Genomic DNA, 12,291 nt, shown 5'->3' with positions numbered 1-12,291 from the left:
CTGCCCTGCCCCTCTGTTTAGGAAGTTCTCAATTTCTTTCTCTCTTTCTATCATGCAGGCAATGAGGGCCAAAACACCTGATGTATCATTCCTTGTTCCTTGAGTTCCACATTTAGTCTCACTTACACAAATATCCCTTGAGGCACATTGTTAATATTTCCTCCTTTTGAAAAAAAAAGTTTCACATAATTAGTCAGTTTTTCTTTGGCTACAAAGCCCTTCCACTCCTTTTGTCAAGAGGAATATTTCGCTGTTTTCGTCACGAAGTGAGCAAAGAACAAGATTAAGGATATGAGCTTCTTCAAACACTCATGCAGAGCCCTGCCCTTTATGTACAATCTATTAATATGAATAAGGTGTGCCACACCTTCTGGACCAAAAAGGAGTACGTTTTTGTTCTCACCCACCATTACAAATATGAGAGCTCGGGAATAAAATGTGCAGATAGTTTCTAAATTAAAGGTGGTTCATTTAGTAAGAAGCTATATAAGTAAGGAGGGTGTTTCTGGACCATTGCACTTCAGCATTGCCACAGCTCTAGGCACAATGGACAACCTTCTAACCGGACGCAAACTTGTATGGATTATTTTGTATTTGTGCCTCAACTGGACAGGTAAGGACTTTTCTCCTGTGCTTCATCTTATTATGGCATCCTGTTCCAGAAATCCCATTCTGCACAAAAATTAATTGTTTCTAGTGTTGGGTTTACTACTGAGCAGAATAAAGTGCCACTGCCTACCCAAGGCGGATTGATTTGGTTTTCATGTAAGAACAGCAACTAACAGAAGTTATTTCACTCATTTATATAGCGTTTTTCTTTCCAAGGCAGAACTCCTATGGGATGTTGGCCTCAGACACCAAATATATAGTTTAGGAGGGTTGCTGTTTTGCTTCTGGCAACAAAATTTAAAACAGTGCTAAAGAGAAATAAGTCATGCTTCTCTTCAGCATCAACTGGTGTGTAAGTTTTTCCCATCTCAAAATTTCCCATCATTGTATCTATTATATCTCTGTAACCTGGGTCTATAAATATGTATTTGCCCATATATTAAGTATATTAAGCATTTCTACCCTGAGTTGTTGTTGTTGTTGTTGTTGTTGTTGTTGTTGTGTGCCTTCAATTCATTTCTGATTTATGGTGATCTTTTCTGAGGCTGGGAGAGGATGCCTTGCCCAAGGTCAGTCTGTGTGATTTTATGGCTGAACAGAAATTTCATACTGCATTGTATGGCAGTCTAGATGAGAACCTGGTCTCCTAAAGTCTCTAGGGTGGATCTACGCTGTAGAATTAATGCAGTTTGATGCCACTTTAACTGCTGGGACTCAATGCTATGCAATCATGGGAGCTGTAGTTTGAGCCTCCTCTGCCAAGCAGTGATGGTGCCTTACCAAATTACACATTCCAGGAGTCCACTGAATTGACCCAAATCGGGATTTTAATATTATTGTGTATATTGACTTTTATGACTGTTTTTAATCATGTTGAAGTTTTACTGCTCGGTTTAATGTTTTATCTGATTTGTGCTGTCGTGTCTGGGCATGGCCCCATGTAAGCCGCCCCGGGTCCCTCCGGGGAGATGGGGCGGGATATAAGAATAAAATTATTATTATTATTATTATTATTGAGCCATGGCGGCTAAAGTGGTGTCAAACTGTATTGATTCCACAGTTTTAATGTCTTCCTAGTCCAGCACTCAAACCAGTACACCACATTGGCTCTCTTTGTGCTGAGAGAAAGACCAAATTTACACCGAGGAAGGAGATATAAATCTGTGCACACAGAAAACAATATTATTTTGAGAAAGATGAGGCAATACAATCTACATGTTGTTTTCTACATGGAGGTCTGCTTTGCATAGAATGAATTGTTTATTGTACTAGCCATAGGCCATGACATCAGTAATATACAACCTTTATAAACACTTTCCAATATAAACATTAAAACTTATTAAAAAATTAAAACTAGCTCTTTAAAATTATGATAGCAGCAACATAACAATGACAGTGTCTGATTTGTATCATCCCAAACCATCACCATTTCCATTTCTGACCTCAAGTATGGATTTTGCTACTTTAGCTCTGATCTTTTGGGCGACAATTGCAAATGTGGCAACCTTTAGTGTTATATTTTTGGAATAATCTGCTAGCAAGTCACAGATCACAGCAGATTGTTGCCATGCTGCCCTTTCTTCCAAGAGTGTTCCCAGGAGATTTTTCCTAGGATCCTTATACAAGGGGCAGTGTAGCAGATAGTGTGTTAGATCTTCTTTTTCCCCTGTGCCACAAATGCAAAGTCGTTGGACATGGGGGATCCCTCTGTATCTTCCCTCTAGCCAGTTTGATGGCATTGTTTGGAAACGCAGAGCGGTAAATGCTTTCCTCAGGACTGCAGTCGTTAGGTCTTGAAGATATTGCTGACAATATTGGTCACTCTTTCGTCGGGGATACCAGGTAGAGAAACCTTGCTGTTTACTAATCTGCAGATTGTCAGCTGCATCCATCTCAAGGATTTTGTCTCTAATCGCCTTCTTGTCCAGATGCATTAGAGTTGTTGTTGACCCATCGAAATACTGATGGAGCAAGGCTTGCCAGTATTGAACCCATCCTCCTCGCTTATACTGCTCCATCATGCATTGCTTTGTTATACTCTTGTCCTCCATTCCCAGAAGTCTCTTCCCATATGAGATGTTAAGCTTATGCATTCTGGCCTTAAGTGAGGGAAGATCCAATTCAAGCCTTAACAAGGCGGCTGGAGTCCCAGGGGGAAGGGCTAAAAGAGCTCTTACAAACTTATTCTGAATACATTCAACCTGTTTTGTATTACCCTGTCCCCAAATTTCTGCTCCGTATAACAGTTGAGGTAAAATCTTAGCAGCAAAAATCTTTACTGTGGGACATACCAAGGAGCCTCCCTTTGTTTTCCCAAAGGCTAGGATTGATTTCACTGACCTCCAGGCAGATAATTTAATAAGATATAGATAAGAGCCTCTATATGGCTCTTCCAGTTACCATTATATGAGAAGTGTATGCCCAGGGCTTTGCATAGAGAATATTCAGCTGTGATGTGGTTTGCCAGTAGTCTGAAGCCCCTTCCACACAGCTGTATAAAATCCACATTGAACCGGATTATATAGCAGTGTGAACTCAGATAATCCAGTTCAAAGCAGGCATTGTGGATTATCGGCCTTGAGATTCTGGGTTATATGGCTGTGGGGAAGGGTCCTGAGTTGCTATAAGTAAATCTACTCTGTTACTATTACTGTGACTATAAAGTCTGAAAAACGAACTGTTGTAATTGCTCACTGCATTGAGTTGTGTGTTTGTGCTTTGGAAACCTTAAATCATTGCAATAATCTTTGTCTTGCTAGTTGCTTGTTGTATTCCATTCCTGTAAAAAACAAAAAAACAAAAAAACAGATGATAGGAACTTTAGAATTCCTGTCAAAAATTTAAAGTAAATTTAAACAGTAGCTGGAAAATGCATCTTACCACACTAACAAGGTAACTTAACTTTTGGCCATTGGGGTTCTACACTTTCCCTGTGGATATTTATTTATTTATTTATTTTTCAGACTTATATGCCGCCACTCCCCTAGGGTTCGGAGCGGCTTACAAGAACCGGCTAAAATCAACAATTTAAAAAACATTTTAAAAACATCTTTAAAAAAAATCTTTAAAACATCCTAAAAGCACCTTTTAAAACATCAGCAACAGAACTCAAAAGGATATAGGTGTCATACTGTAATCTAAATGTCTCATAGTATTATATTGACAATGGCCTGAATTCTGTTCATTGATCTCTAAAAGGGAAAACTAAATACATGATTGACAGTTGAGTCAACAGGTATAATAAATCCAAGTAATGTGTCTACTCTAGTTGGGACTGAAAATAGGATTTGGTCCTATTTTTCACTGTGTAGAATTTGCTGTTGGGTTAAATAAACAACTCCAGGCATGTTTGATAACTCAACCTAAAGGCCCTTCCACACAGCCATATAACCCAGAATATCAAGACAGAAATTTCCACAATATCTGCTTTGAATTGGAATATATGGCAGTGTGGACTCAGATAACCCAGTTCAAAGCAGACATTGTGGATTATCTGCCTTGATATTCTGGGTTATATGGCTGTGTGGAAGGGCCCTAAGTCAATGGAATTGTTCCTAAAGATGCAACATTTGACTGATTCATTTAGAAGGCACCTTGAGGCCTTCCATATCTTTCTGAAATTCTACTGCAATCATCCTAATGTCTGCTGTAACTGATATTGGGAGCTGCAGTTCAAGAAGATCTAAACAGCCACAATTTACCTTTACCTTCGTTGCTTAGAATTTTGAAATTCAGTGACTTTTGATTGGAAAATTAAGAGCCATTTTGCTCATTTATTGATTGAAAAATTCAAGTACTAACAAAAATTACAAATAGCAAGAGCCGATTTTGCTATGGCAATCTATTCTTATTTCTTACACAGGAAGAAGTGCTTTTATGGAGGGCTTTATCAGACTAGCATTTTAAAGAGGGCACCCCCACATTCCTATCATCTTCTGCCCACTGCAGAAATCTGGAAAATGTAGTTTAGGGCAGGATCTATGTAATTCTCAGATAGAGAGCTCCTTGAGTTCCTAAACTACATTTCCCAGAATTCTGCAGGAGGCAGAAGGCGCTGAGAATGTGATACTACATGCCTTGAATACTAGTCTGATTAAACTCAAAGATAAAGCCAGCTACGGTGGTACAGTATACATCTAAATGATGACCAAAAGAATTGTTCTTGCTTCTGATGCTAGCTAATGCTAAAAAAAACAACATAACTTTTCGTCCTACAGTTACAGTGTCTGAACCCACACTCAATCCATCTGACTCATCTGACGTCACTTCTACCTCCACTACACCTTCATCTTTCACAACTGAGTCTAACTCTACTACCACACTCAATCCATCTGACTCATCTGACGTCACTTCTACCTCCACTACACCTTCATCTTTCACAACTGAGTCTAATTTGACTACCACACTCAATCCATCTGACTCATCTGACAGTGTCACTTCTACCTCCACTGCACCTTCGTCTTCCACAACTGGGTTTAACTCTACTACCACACTCAATCCATCTGACTCATCTGACAACGCCACTTCTACTTCCACTACACCTTCATCTTCCACAACTGAGTCTAATTCGACTACCACACTCAATCCATCTGACTCATCTGACAATGTCACTTCTACCTCCACTGAACCTTCGTCTTCCATACCTGAATCTAACTCTACTACCACACTCAATCCATCTGACTCATCTGACAATGTCACTTCTACCTCCACTACGCCTTCGTCTTCCATAACTGGGTCTAACTCTACTGCCACACTCAATCCATCTGACTCATCTGACAATGTCACTTCTACCTCCACTGAACCTTCGTCTTCCATACCTGAATCTAACTCTACTACCACACTCAATCCATCTGACTCATCTGACAATGTCACTTCTACCTCCACTACGCCTTCGTCTTCCATAACTGGGTCTAACTCTACTGCCACACTCAATCCATCTGACTCATCTGACAATGTCACTTCTACCTCCACTGAACCTTCGTCTTCCATACCTGAATCTAACTCTACTACCACACTCAATCCATCTGACTCATCTGACAATGTCACTTCTACCTCCACTACGCCTTCGTCTTCCATAACTGGGTCTAACTCTACTGCCACACTCAATCCATCTGACTCATCTGACAATGTCACTTCTACCTCCACTGAACCTTCGTCTTCCATACCTGAATCTAACTCTACTACCACACTCAATCCATCTGACTCATCTGACAATGTCACTTCTACCTCCACTACGCCTTCGTCTTCCATAACTGGGTCTAACTCTACTGCCACACTCAATCCATCTGACTCATCTGACAATGTCACTTCTACCTCCACTGCGCCTTCGTCTTCCACAACTGGGTCTAACTCTACTACCACACCCAATCCATCTGGCTCATCTGGCTCCAATGTCAATTCTTCTATCATTACTAGAGCACCAGACAACAATGATACATCAGCTTCTGGTACTACTGCATCTTGGCCATCAACTGCCAACACAGGTTTGTTTGTTTGTTTGTTTGTTTGTTTGTTTGTTTGTTTGTTATTCATACTATGACTCAACACCTTAGGTAGACAGATGATATGTATTTTTAATCCTTCTATGTCCAAACATTTAAAGGAAAGTGTTATGACTAGCTTTCTCTGGAATAGATTTTTCTCTCGGGGGGGGGGGGAGGGACTTTATTGGAGAGTTTTCTGGGAGATGTTAGAGAGCTATGCAATAATTTTTACTCTCAAACAAGAATAAAGCACATTATGAGAATAAGAACGACAGGATTTCAAACAGATACACATTAATCCAGTGCCACCTGGTGACTAAACTATAAATTGACACTATCCATCTAGGTAACATTAAAGTATGGAGGGCCATGCTCTAAGTATGAAGGGTTACTGTTGAGAAAACATCAATAGCTAAATGTCAGCATTCAAATTATGACTGAATCTATTGCAGTCCTTTCAAGCCTCTGCACCAAAATTTGAATAAGAGAGCTTCGAAAATTACATCTAGAAATGCTGGCTGAGGTCTAGCTATTCCAAGCACTGAACCCTTCACCCTCAAATCGCTATTAGCATGGGTGTTCATGTGCATGGCTATTGCAGTGCTCATGTATTTAGTGACATAAATCAAACAATAATTACTTTTTAGTTGTTGGTACAGTAGAGTCTCACTTATTCAACATAAACGGGCCGGCAGAACGTTGGATAGGCGAATATGTTGGATAATAAAGAGAGACTAAGAAAAAGCCTATTAAACATCAAAATAGGTTATGATTTTACAAATTAAGCACCAAAACATCATGTTATACAACAAATTTGACAGAAAAAGTAGTTCATTGCACATTAATGCTATGTAGTAATTACTGTATTTACGAATTTAACACCAAAATATCACAATGCATTGAAAACATTGACTACAAAAATGCGTTGGATAATCCAGAATGTTGGATAAGTGAGACTCTACTGTAGTTGAAAAAGTCAAATAGATATTACACTCAATAAGATAACAGACCAAATGGTTGAAATAAGCAATTGTGTAATTATCTGGCAAAGGGGAAGCTTAGAAGAAATACAAACATAAAAGCATTAAAATGAAATCAGTGTGAGGTCAACATTTGATCAGGACCGAGAGGAATCTATTTGAGATTATGGGAACACAAAGAGAGAGAGAGATCCAGTTGAAAGCAAAATAGCACAGAAGCTACAGGGAGGGCCAGGGGAATATAACAGAATGAAAGAAAACTCAAAATAAGAAAAAGGGAAGGCATTTGGCCAATGGTGGTTGAGAGTCTTACCCCAATTACAAAATAATGGCTTCCCTCCAGCGCCTGTGTCCAAGTCCTTCATACAACCTTTCAGTAGGCAATTTGCACAATGTAAAGTCTGGTATGCATGCAGTAGGACTTGATCTCAGAATGCCAAAAATGTGGAAGGAGGTGGCTGTGTTCTATCTTATTATTGTGATCCATCAAAGCTTTAATTTCCTTTCCTTGTTTTCCAAAGCTACAGCAGAACCCAAAGATAAAGCTGGCCTCCCCTCTTGGGCCATTATTTTGATTGGCGTGGGTGCTGCCGTGGGTGCTGCTTTATTGATATCGCTCGGCTGCTTGGTAAGAATTGGGGGAATTCAAGAAAGTCTGTCTTGCAAGTTATTGCAAAGTACAAATAAGATTTAAGAAGGCTATGAATATATCTACACTACATTGTAACAGCAGTTTGATACCACTTGCTACAGATAAAGAGTGCATCTAGCTAGATCAGGCATGAACAAACTTGGACCTGCCAGGTGTTTTGGACTTTAACTCCCACAACTCCCTACCGGCTGTTAGGAATTGTGGAAGATGAAGCCCAAAACACCTGGAGGGCCAAGTTTGCCAATGCCTGATCTAGATTGTAGAGCTACAACTCCAACGATTCCATAATTTTATATGATGGTGTTATGGCAGCTCTCAAACTACTGTATGTACTGTAGTTACAACCTGTTTCAAGGAGAACCATGAAGGAAGACCAGTGATAATCTCCTTTAGTAAGAAATTACAAGTTGGGATGACCTGAATATAACGAGGACAGGCAGAATAAGGAAATGAAAAGTAGATGAAGTCTTATGCTTCCAAATACATTATTTAAAAATAGATTCTACGAAATCCACCAAGATACAAATATACACATGGGCAGGGCAAGCACATCCCAGTAAGATTAGTGGCCAGTCCATTCTTGATCAAGGAAGGAGAGGTCATAAAAACATTTGGGGTGGACGTCCAAGCCTCTAGGCGCATCTGCACTGTAGGATTAGTACAATTTGACATGACTTTAACTGCCATGGATCACTGCTATGGAATCATGATAGTTGGAGTCTTACAAGATCTTCAACTTTCTCTGCCAATGACTGCTGGTGACTCACCAAACAACAACTTCCAGGATTCCATACCATTGAACCATGGCAGTTAAAGTGGTGTCAAATTGCATTAAGTCTGCAGTGTAGATGTACCCTTTGTTACCATGACTACTGCCCTAATAATGAATGTTATTGTTCATAAAAGCATAGAGTATTCACGCTAAGGGCTCTTCTTCCACACAGCTGAATAAAATCTCACATTTTCTGCTTTGAATTGGGTTATATGGCAGTGTGCACTCAGATAACCCAGTTCAAAGCAGATATTGTGGGATTTTCTGCCTTGATATTCTGGGTTATATGGCTGTGTGGAAGGGCCCCAACAGAGAGTTAGCACAAATCTTAAATCAACAGCCGTATGTAGTATCAGATTGGAGACATATCAGGAGAAAGGTGGGATAAAGATAAAGCAAGAAAATAAATAATTAATAAACAATACAGATTTGTTTCAGATAGCGAGCTGATTAAGGGCCCTTCCACACAACCGTATAACCCAGAATATCAAGGCGGATAATCCACAATATCTGCTTTGAACTGGGATCTGAGTCCACACAGCCATATCATCCAGTTCAATGTAGATTTTATACAGCTTTGTGGAAGGGGTCTCACTTAAACAGCTGAAGTAAAACCTAAATCTGTTTCTTCTGTAGCCATAAAGCAAAACCTAAATATTCCCAGTTGAAACTTTGCTTGAGTGCATGATAATATCATGTATTACAGGTTGAGCATCCCTTATCTGGAATTCTGAAATCCAAAATACTCCCAAATCCAAATTGTCTGCCTGGTTGAGAAAGTGACACGTTTACTTTCGAACAGTTCTATTTACACAGACTTTGTTTCATGCACAAAATTATTAAAAATTCTAAGTATAAGAATGCTTTTATGTTTTTACATAGAAGATTTATTTTATGTAATTTGAATGAATTTCATGTTTAGAGGTAGGGTCCCTTCTCCAGGGTATCTTATTATGTATATGCAAGTACTCCAAAATCTAAATAAAAAACAAAATACAGAACACTTCTGGTCCCAAGCATTTTGGATAAGTGCTGCTCAATCTGTAGATGTTTATCCTGGGTTGTAAACCTGTGTATGAAACATGAATGTATAAGATGCCAAGAAAAGATGCATATCAATTATGGGAGGGTAACTGATCCTGATAATTACACAGCCCAACCAAAAAAAATCTTGGTATCTTGGTTTTTAGGCCTGTTCCTGGGGTTGTCTGGGACACTGATTCAGAAAATGGCAATAAATAGATCACATTAGCTCTGGTTTCTTAGGAATGGTTATCATGGCTTTCTATGGGCAAGCAATAAAGAATGTTACATGGCATATGTTCTGTATCTCAAATATTCGAGCGGATAGGGGAAAACTGGGTTCCATTTTTGGAATCAGCATGTCAAATATACCCAGAGACAGGTCTAACAATTGATGCACTAAAATGGGCGTTGGCCAGTGTTGTGGCTCAGACACATTGTGGTTTCTGGCTTACTTCTTCTCTCATACTTGTCTTTGTTTCCCTCATATTTCTAGATTTACTATTGTGCAAGAGCAGAGACAGCCAGTCCTGTCTCTCTTTCTCTTTATCGGACACACAGTGGCCTCCGGAGTTTCAGGTGGTGAAGAGAAAGACTTTCTTAGCCTGTTATAGCAATACACTTCATTCATCAGCGGACTTCTCCCCCCTTGTCCTTTTGAGAACTTTCTGTCTTCATCCGTGGGACCTTCACCTCTTACCAAGTGTTTAGAGATGTCTCCAGAGCCCAGAAGCTGGATAAGGGGAATCTTTGGTTCAGGAGTAATTTGGGGAAGAATTCACATGTTGCTGGATCTTGCTTTTTTTTGATATTGCAAATCACCTTGAGCAGTCCAAGCTCTCAAAAAGCCAGCTAAGAACAAATTAATCAGATAAATATATATAGTTAGCAGGGACTGATTGTTTTATTTTGGTCCCATTGAACCAACTAGACTATGGACAGTGAGCAAACCTATATCCAGTAAGTAAATGAAGGTAGATAGGGAGCCAAGCAATACGACAGAAGTTGAAGTAAAACTGGGTTTAAATCCTTGGTTGGTAATGGATGTATCTACACTGTAGAATTAATTCAGTTTATTATAACATTAACTACTTTGGCTCAAAGCTATGGAAACCTGGGATTTGTAGCACTTTTTGGCCAAGAAGGTTAAAGATCTTGTAAAATTACAACTCCCATGACTCCGCACATTGAGCCATAGTCATTAAAGTGGTGCTAAATAACTTGGGTTATTGTGAGGACAAAGGGATCTAACCGCTATGTAACCTGACAAGTCTTGGGATATAAATATTGAAATAAATAAGGTGTTTGACTATATATTCACCATTACTGGTTTGAATCTTTATGAAAAAAAATTCATATTAGCAAATACAGAAGCTTTTATCCTAAAAGTGTTGCCTTCCATGTATACTTTCAAACACTTCAGGGGAAATACTACATTGCCAGTTGCTCTTATAACAGTAATTCAAAGCCATCATCTCTTCAGATTCCCATCCATTCACCATGTTAGAACTATAGACCAAACAAAGTCTTGTATCCATAGTGCTGAATTCTACCAATTTGACACCACATTAACTGCCATGGCTCAATGCTATGGAATTCTGGGCACTGCTGTTTTGTGAGATATTTACCCTTTTCTGTCAAAGAGCTGTGCTGCCACAACAAACTACACATTCCAGGATTCCATGGGATGGAGTTATGGTGTCAAACCGCTTTAATTCTGCAGTGTGGATGGGAAGCTAGTCATGGCCTGGAATTACGGAGAATATATCCTAACAAAGACCACCCATACCTATTCTCGGGAAAATATGATGACTTATTATTTAGACTGATGTTCCGGAGATCTATGACTTTTTGTAACATTGTTTACCTATGTGTACAGTGTTTAATGTATTGTGTTCAATCACTGTAAGTTATTTTTTGTTGCAGTTTGCTCTAAATCTGCTGTTGCAATGGCTTAATGTCCAACGTGAGTCAGGTGTGGTTTGGGGAAGCTGAGCTTATTGACTTCATAGTTTGCAGTCAGCTAGTGTGCCGGCCATACTAGCTGTGGATGATGGGACTTGTAGTATAAAATATCTGGAGAGAGTAAGGTTGAAGATCAAGAAGCAGGAGAGAATTTGGAATCTGAGCTCAGCCAAAGATTCCTCAAATATCTTTGAATGGGATTATATGCTGACAATCAAATTAACTCAACAGTGCTATTACTTAGGCTGGTCTTATGAATGAGCTCCTGGAAATGTACTATGTCTCCTATAGTAATTTATTGTACTATAATTTATGAATTGAACTTTTTAATAAAGTCACAATATTTACACTATCTACTGGCTTTGTTGATGTGTCCTGGGTGCTCTTGCTGTTGTTGTAATGTTCCCAAATACTGTGAGGTTCAAAAATATTAAGAGTGATGTGAAACTGGCAAAAAAAGTTCATGTCGTTGGTAAAAACAAGCATTGCTCTGATTATGTAACAAATCATGCCTGGGATTTTTCCACCCTAGAATCCTAGGGCATTTTTCTATTTTTTTAGTTACATTTATTTATTTTATTTACAGTATTTATATTCCGCTGTTCTCACCCTGAAGGGGACTCAGGGTGGATCACAATGCACATATACACAGCAAACATTCAATGCCATTACTAGACAAACAACACATGCAAACACAAACAGAGGTAATTCAACATTTTCCGACTTCTGGCTTCAGGAGGTTATGCTCAATTCTGGCCACATGGGGAGCTGTTGCTTCATCCACTGTGACGCCGAGTCCTTTTGATA

At 39.2% G+C, this 12,291-nt stretch overlaps 1 protein-coding gene across 1 annotated transcript; it reads left to right on the top strand.

The window, feature by feature from the left end:
- The first annotated feature begins 278 nt into the window (after nt 1–278).
- On the top strand, nt 279–11,836 carry LOC107982483 (uncharacterized protein DDB_G0271670). Its single transcript, XM_016991713.2, has 4 exons — nt 279–613; nt 4,827–6,092; nt 7,594–7,700; nt 10,016–11,836. Exons 1-4 carry the CDS (start codon nt 547–549, stop codon nt 10,103–10,105), a joined length of 1,530 nt encoding a protein of 509 aa, XP_016847202.1. The 5' UTR covers nt 279–546; the 3' UTR covers nt 10,106–11,836.
- The last annotated feature ends 455 nt before the right edge of the window (nt 11,837–12,291 follow it).

Source organism: Anolis carolinensis, chromosome 2 (assembly GCF_035594765.1).
Source record: "Anolis carolinensis isolate JA03-04 chromosome 2, rAnoCar3.1.pri, whole genome shotgun sequence".
Taxonomy (NCBI): Eukaryota; Metazoa; Chordata; class Lepidosauria; order Squamata; family Dactyloidae; genus Anolis; species Anolis carolinensis.
This window is presented reverse-complemented; position numbering and strand designations above follow the sequence as displayed.

What these genes read in the sequence shown, in the direction of transcription:
- LOC107982483 (XM_016991713.2), top strand. Translation starts at nt 547, where the DNA reads ATGGACAACCTTCTAACCGGACGCAAACTTGTATGGATTATTTTGTAT. An exon ending in TTTGTGCCTCAACTGGACAG is followed by an intron (nt 614 to 4,826) that starts GTAAGGACTTTT and finishes TTCGTCCTACAG; the next exon opens with TTACAGTGTCTGAACCCACA. An exon ending in TGATATCGCTCGGCTGCTTG is followed by an intron (nt 7,701 to 10,015) that starts GTAAGAATTGGG and finishes TCATATTTCTAG; the next exon opens with ATTTACTATTGTGCAAGAGC.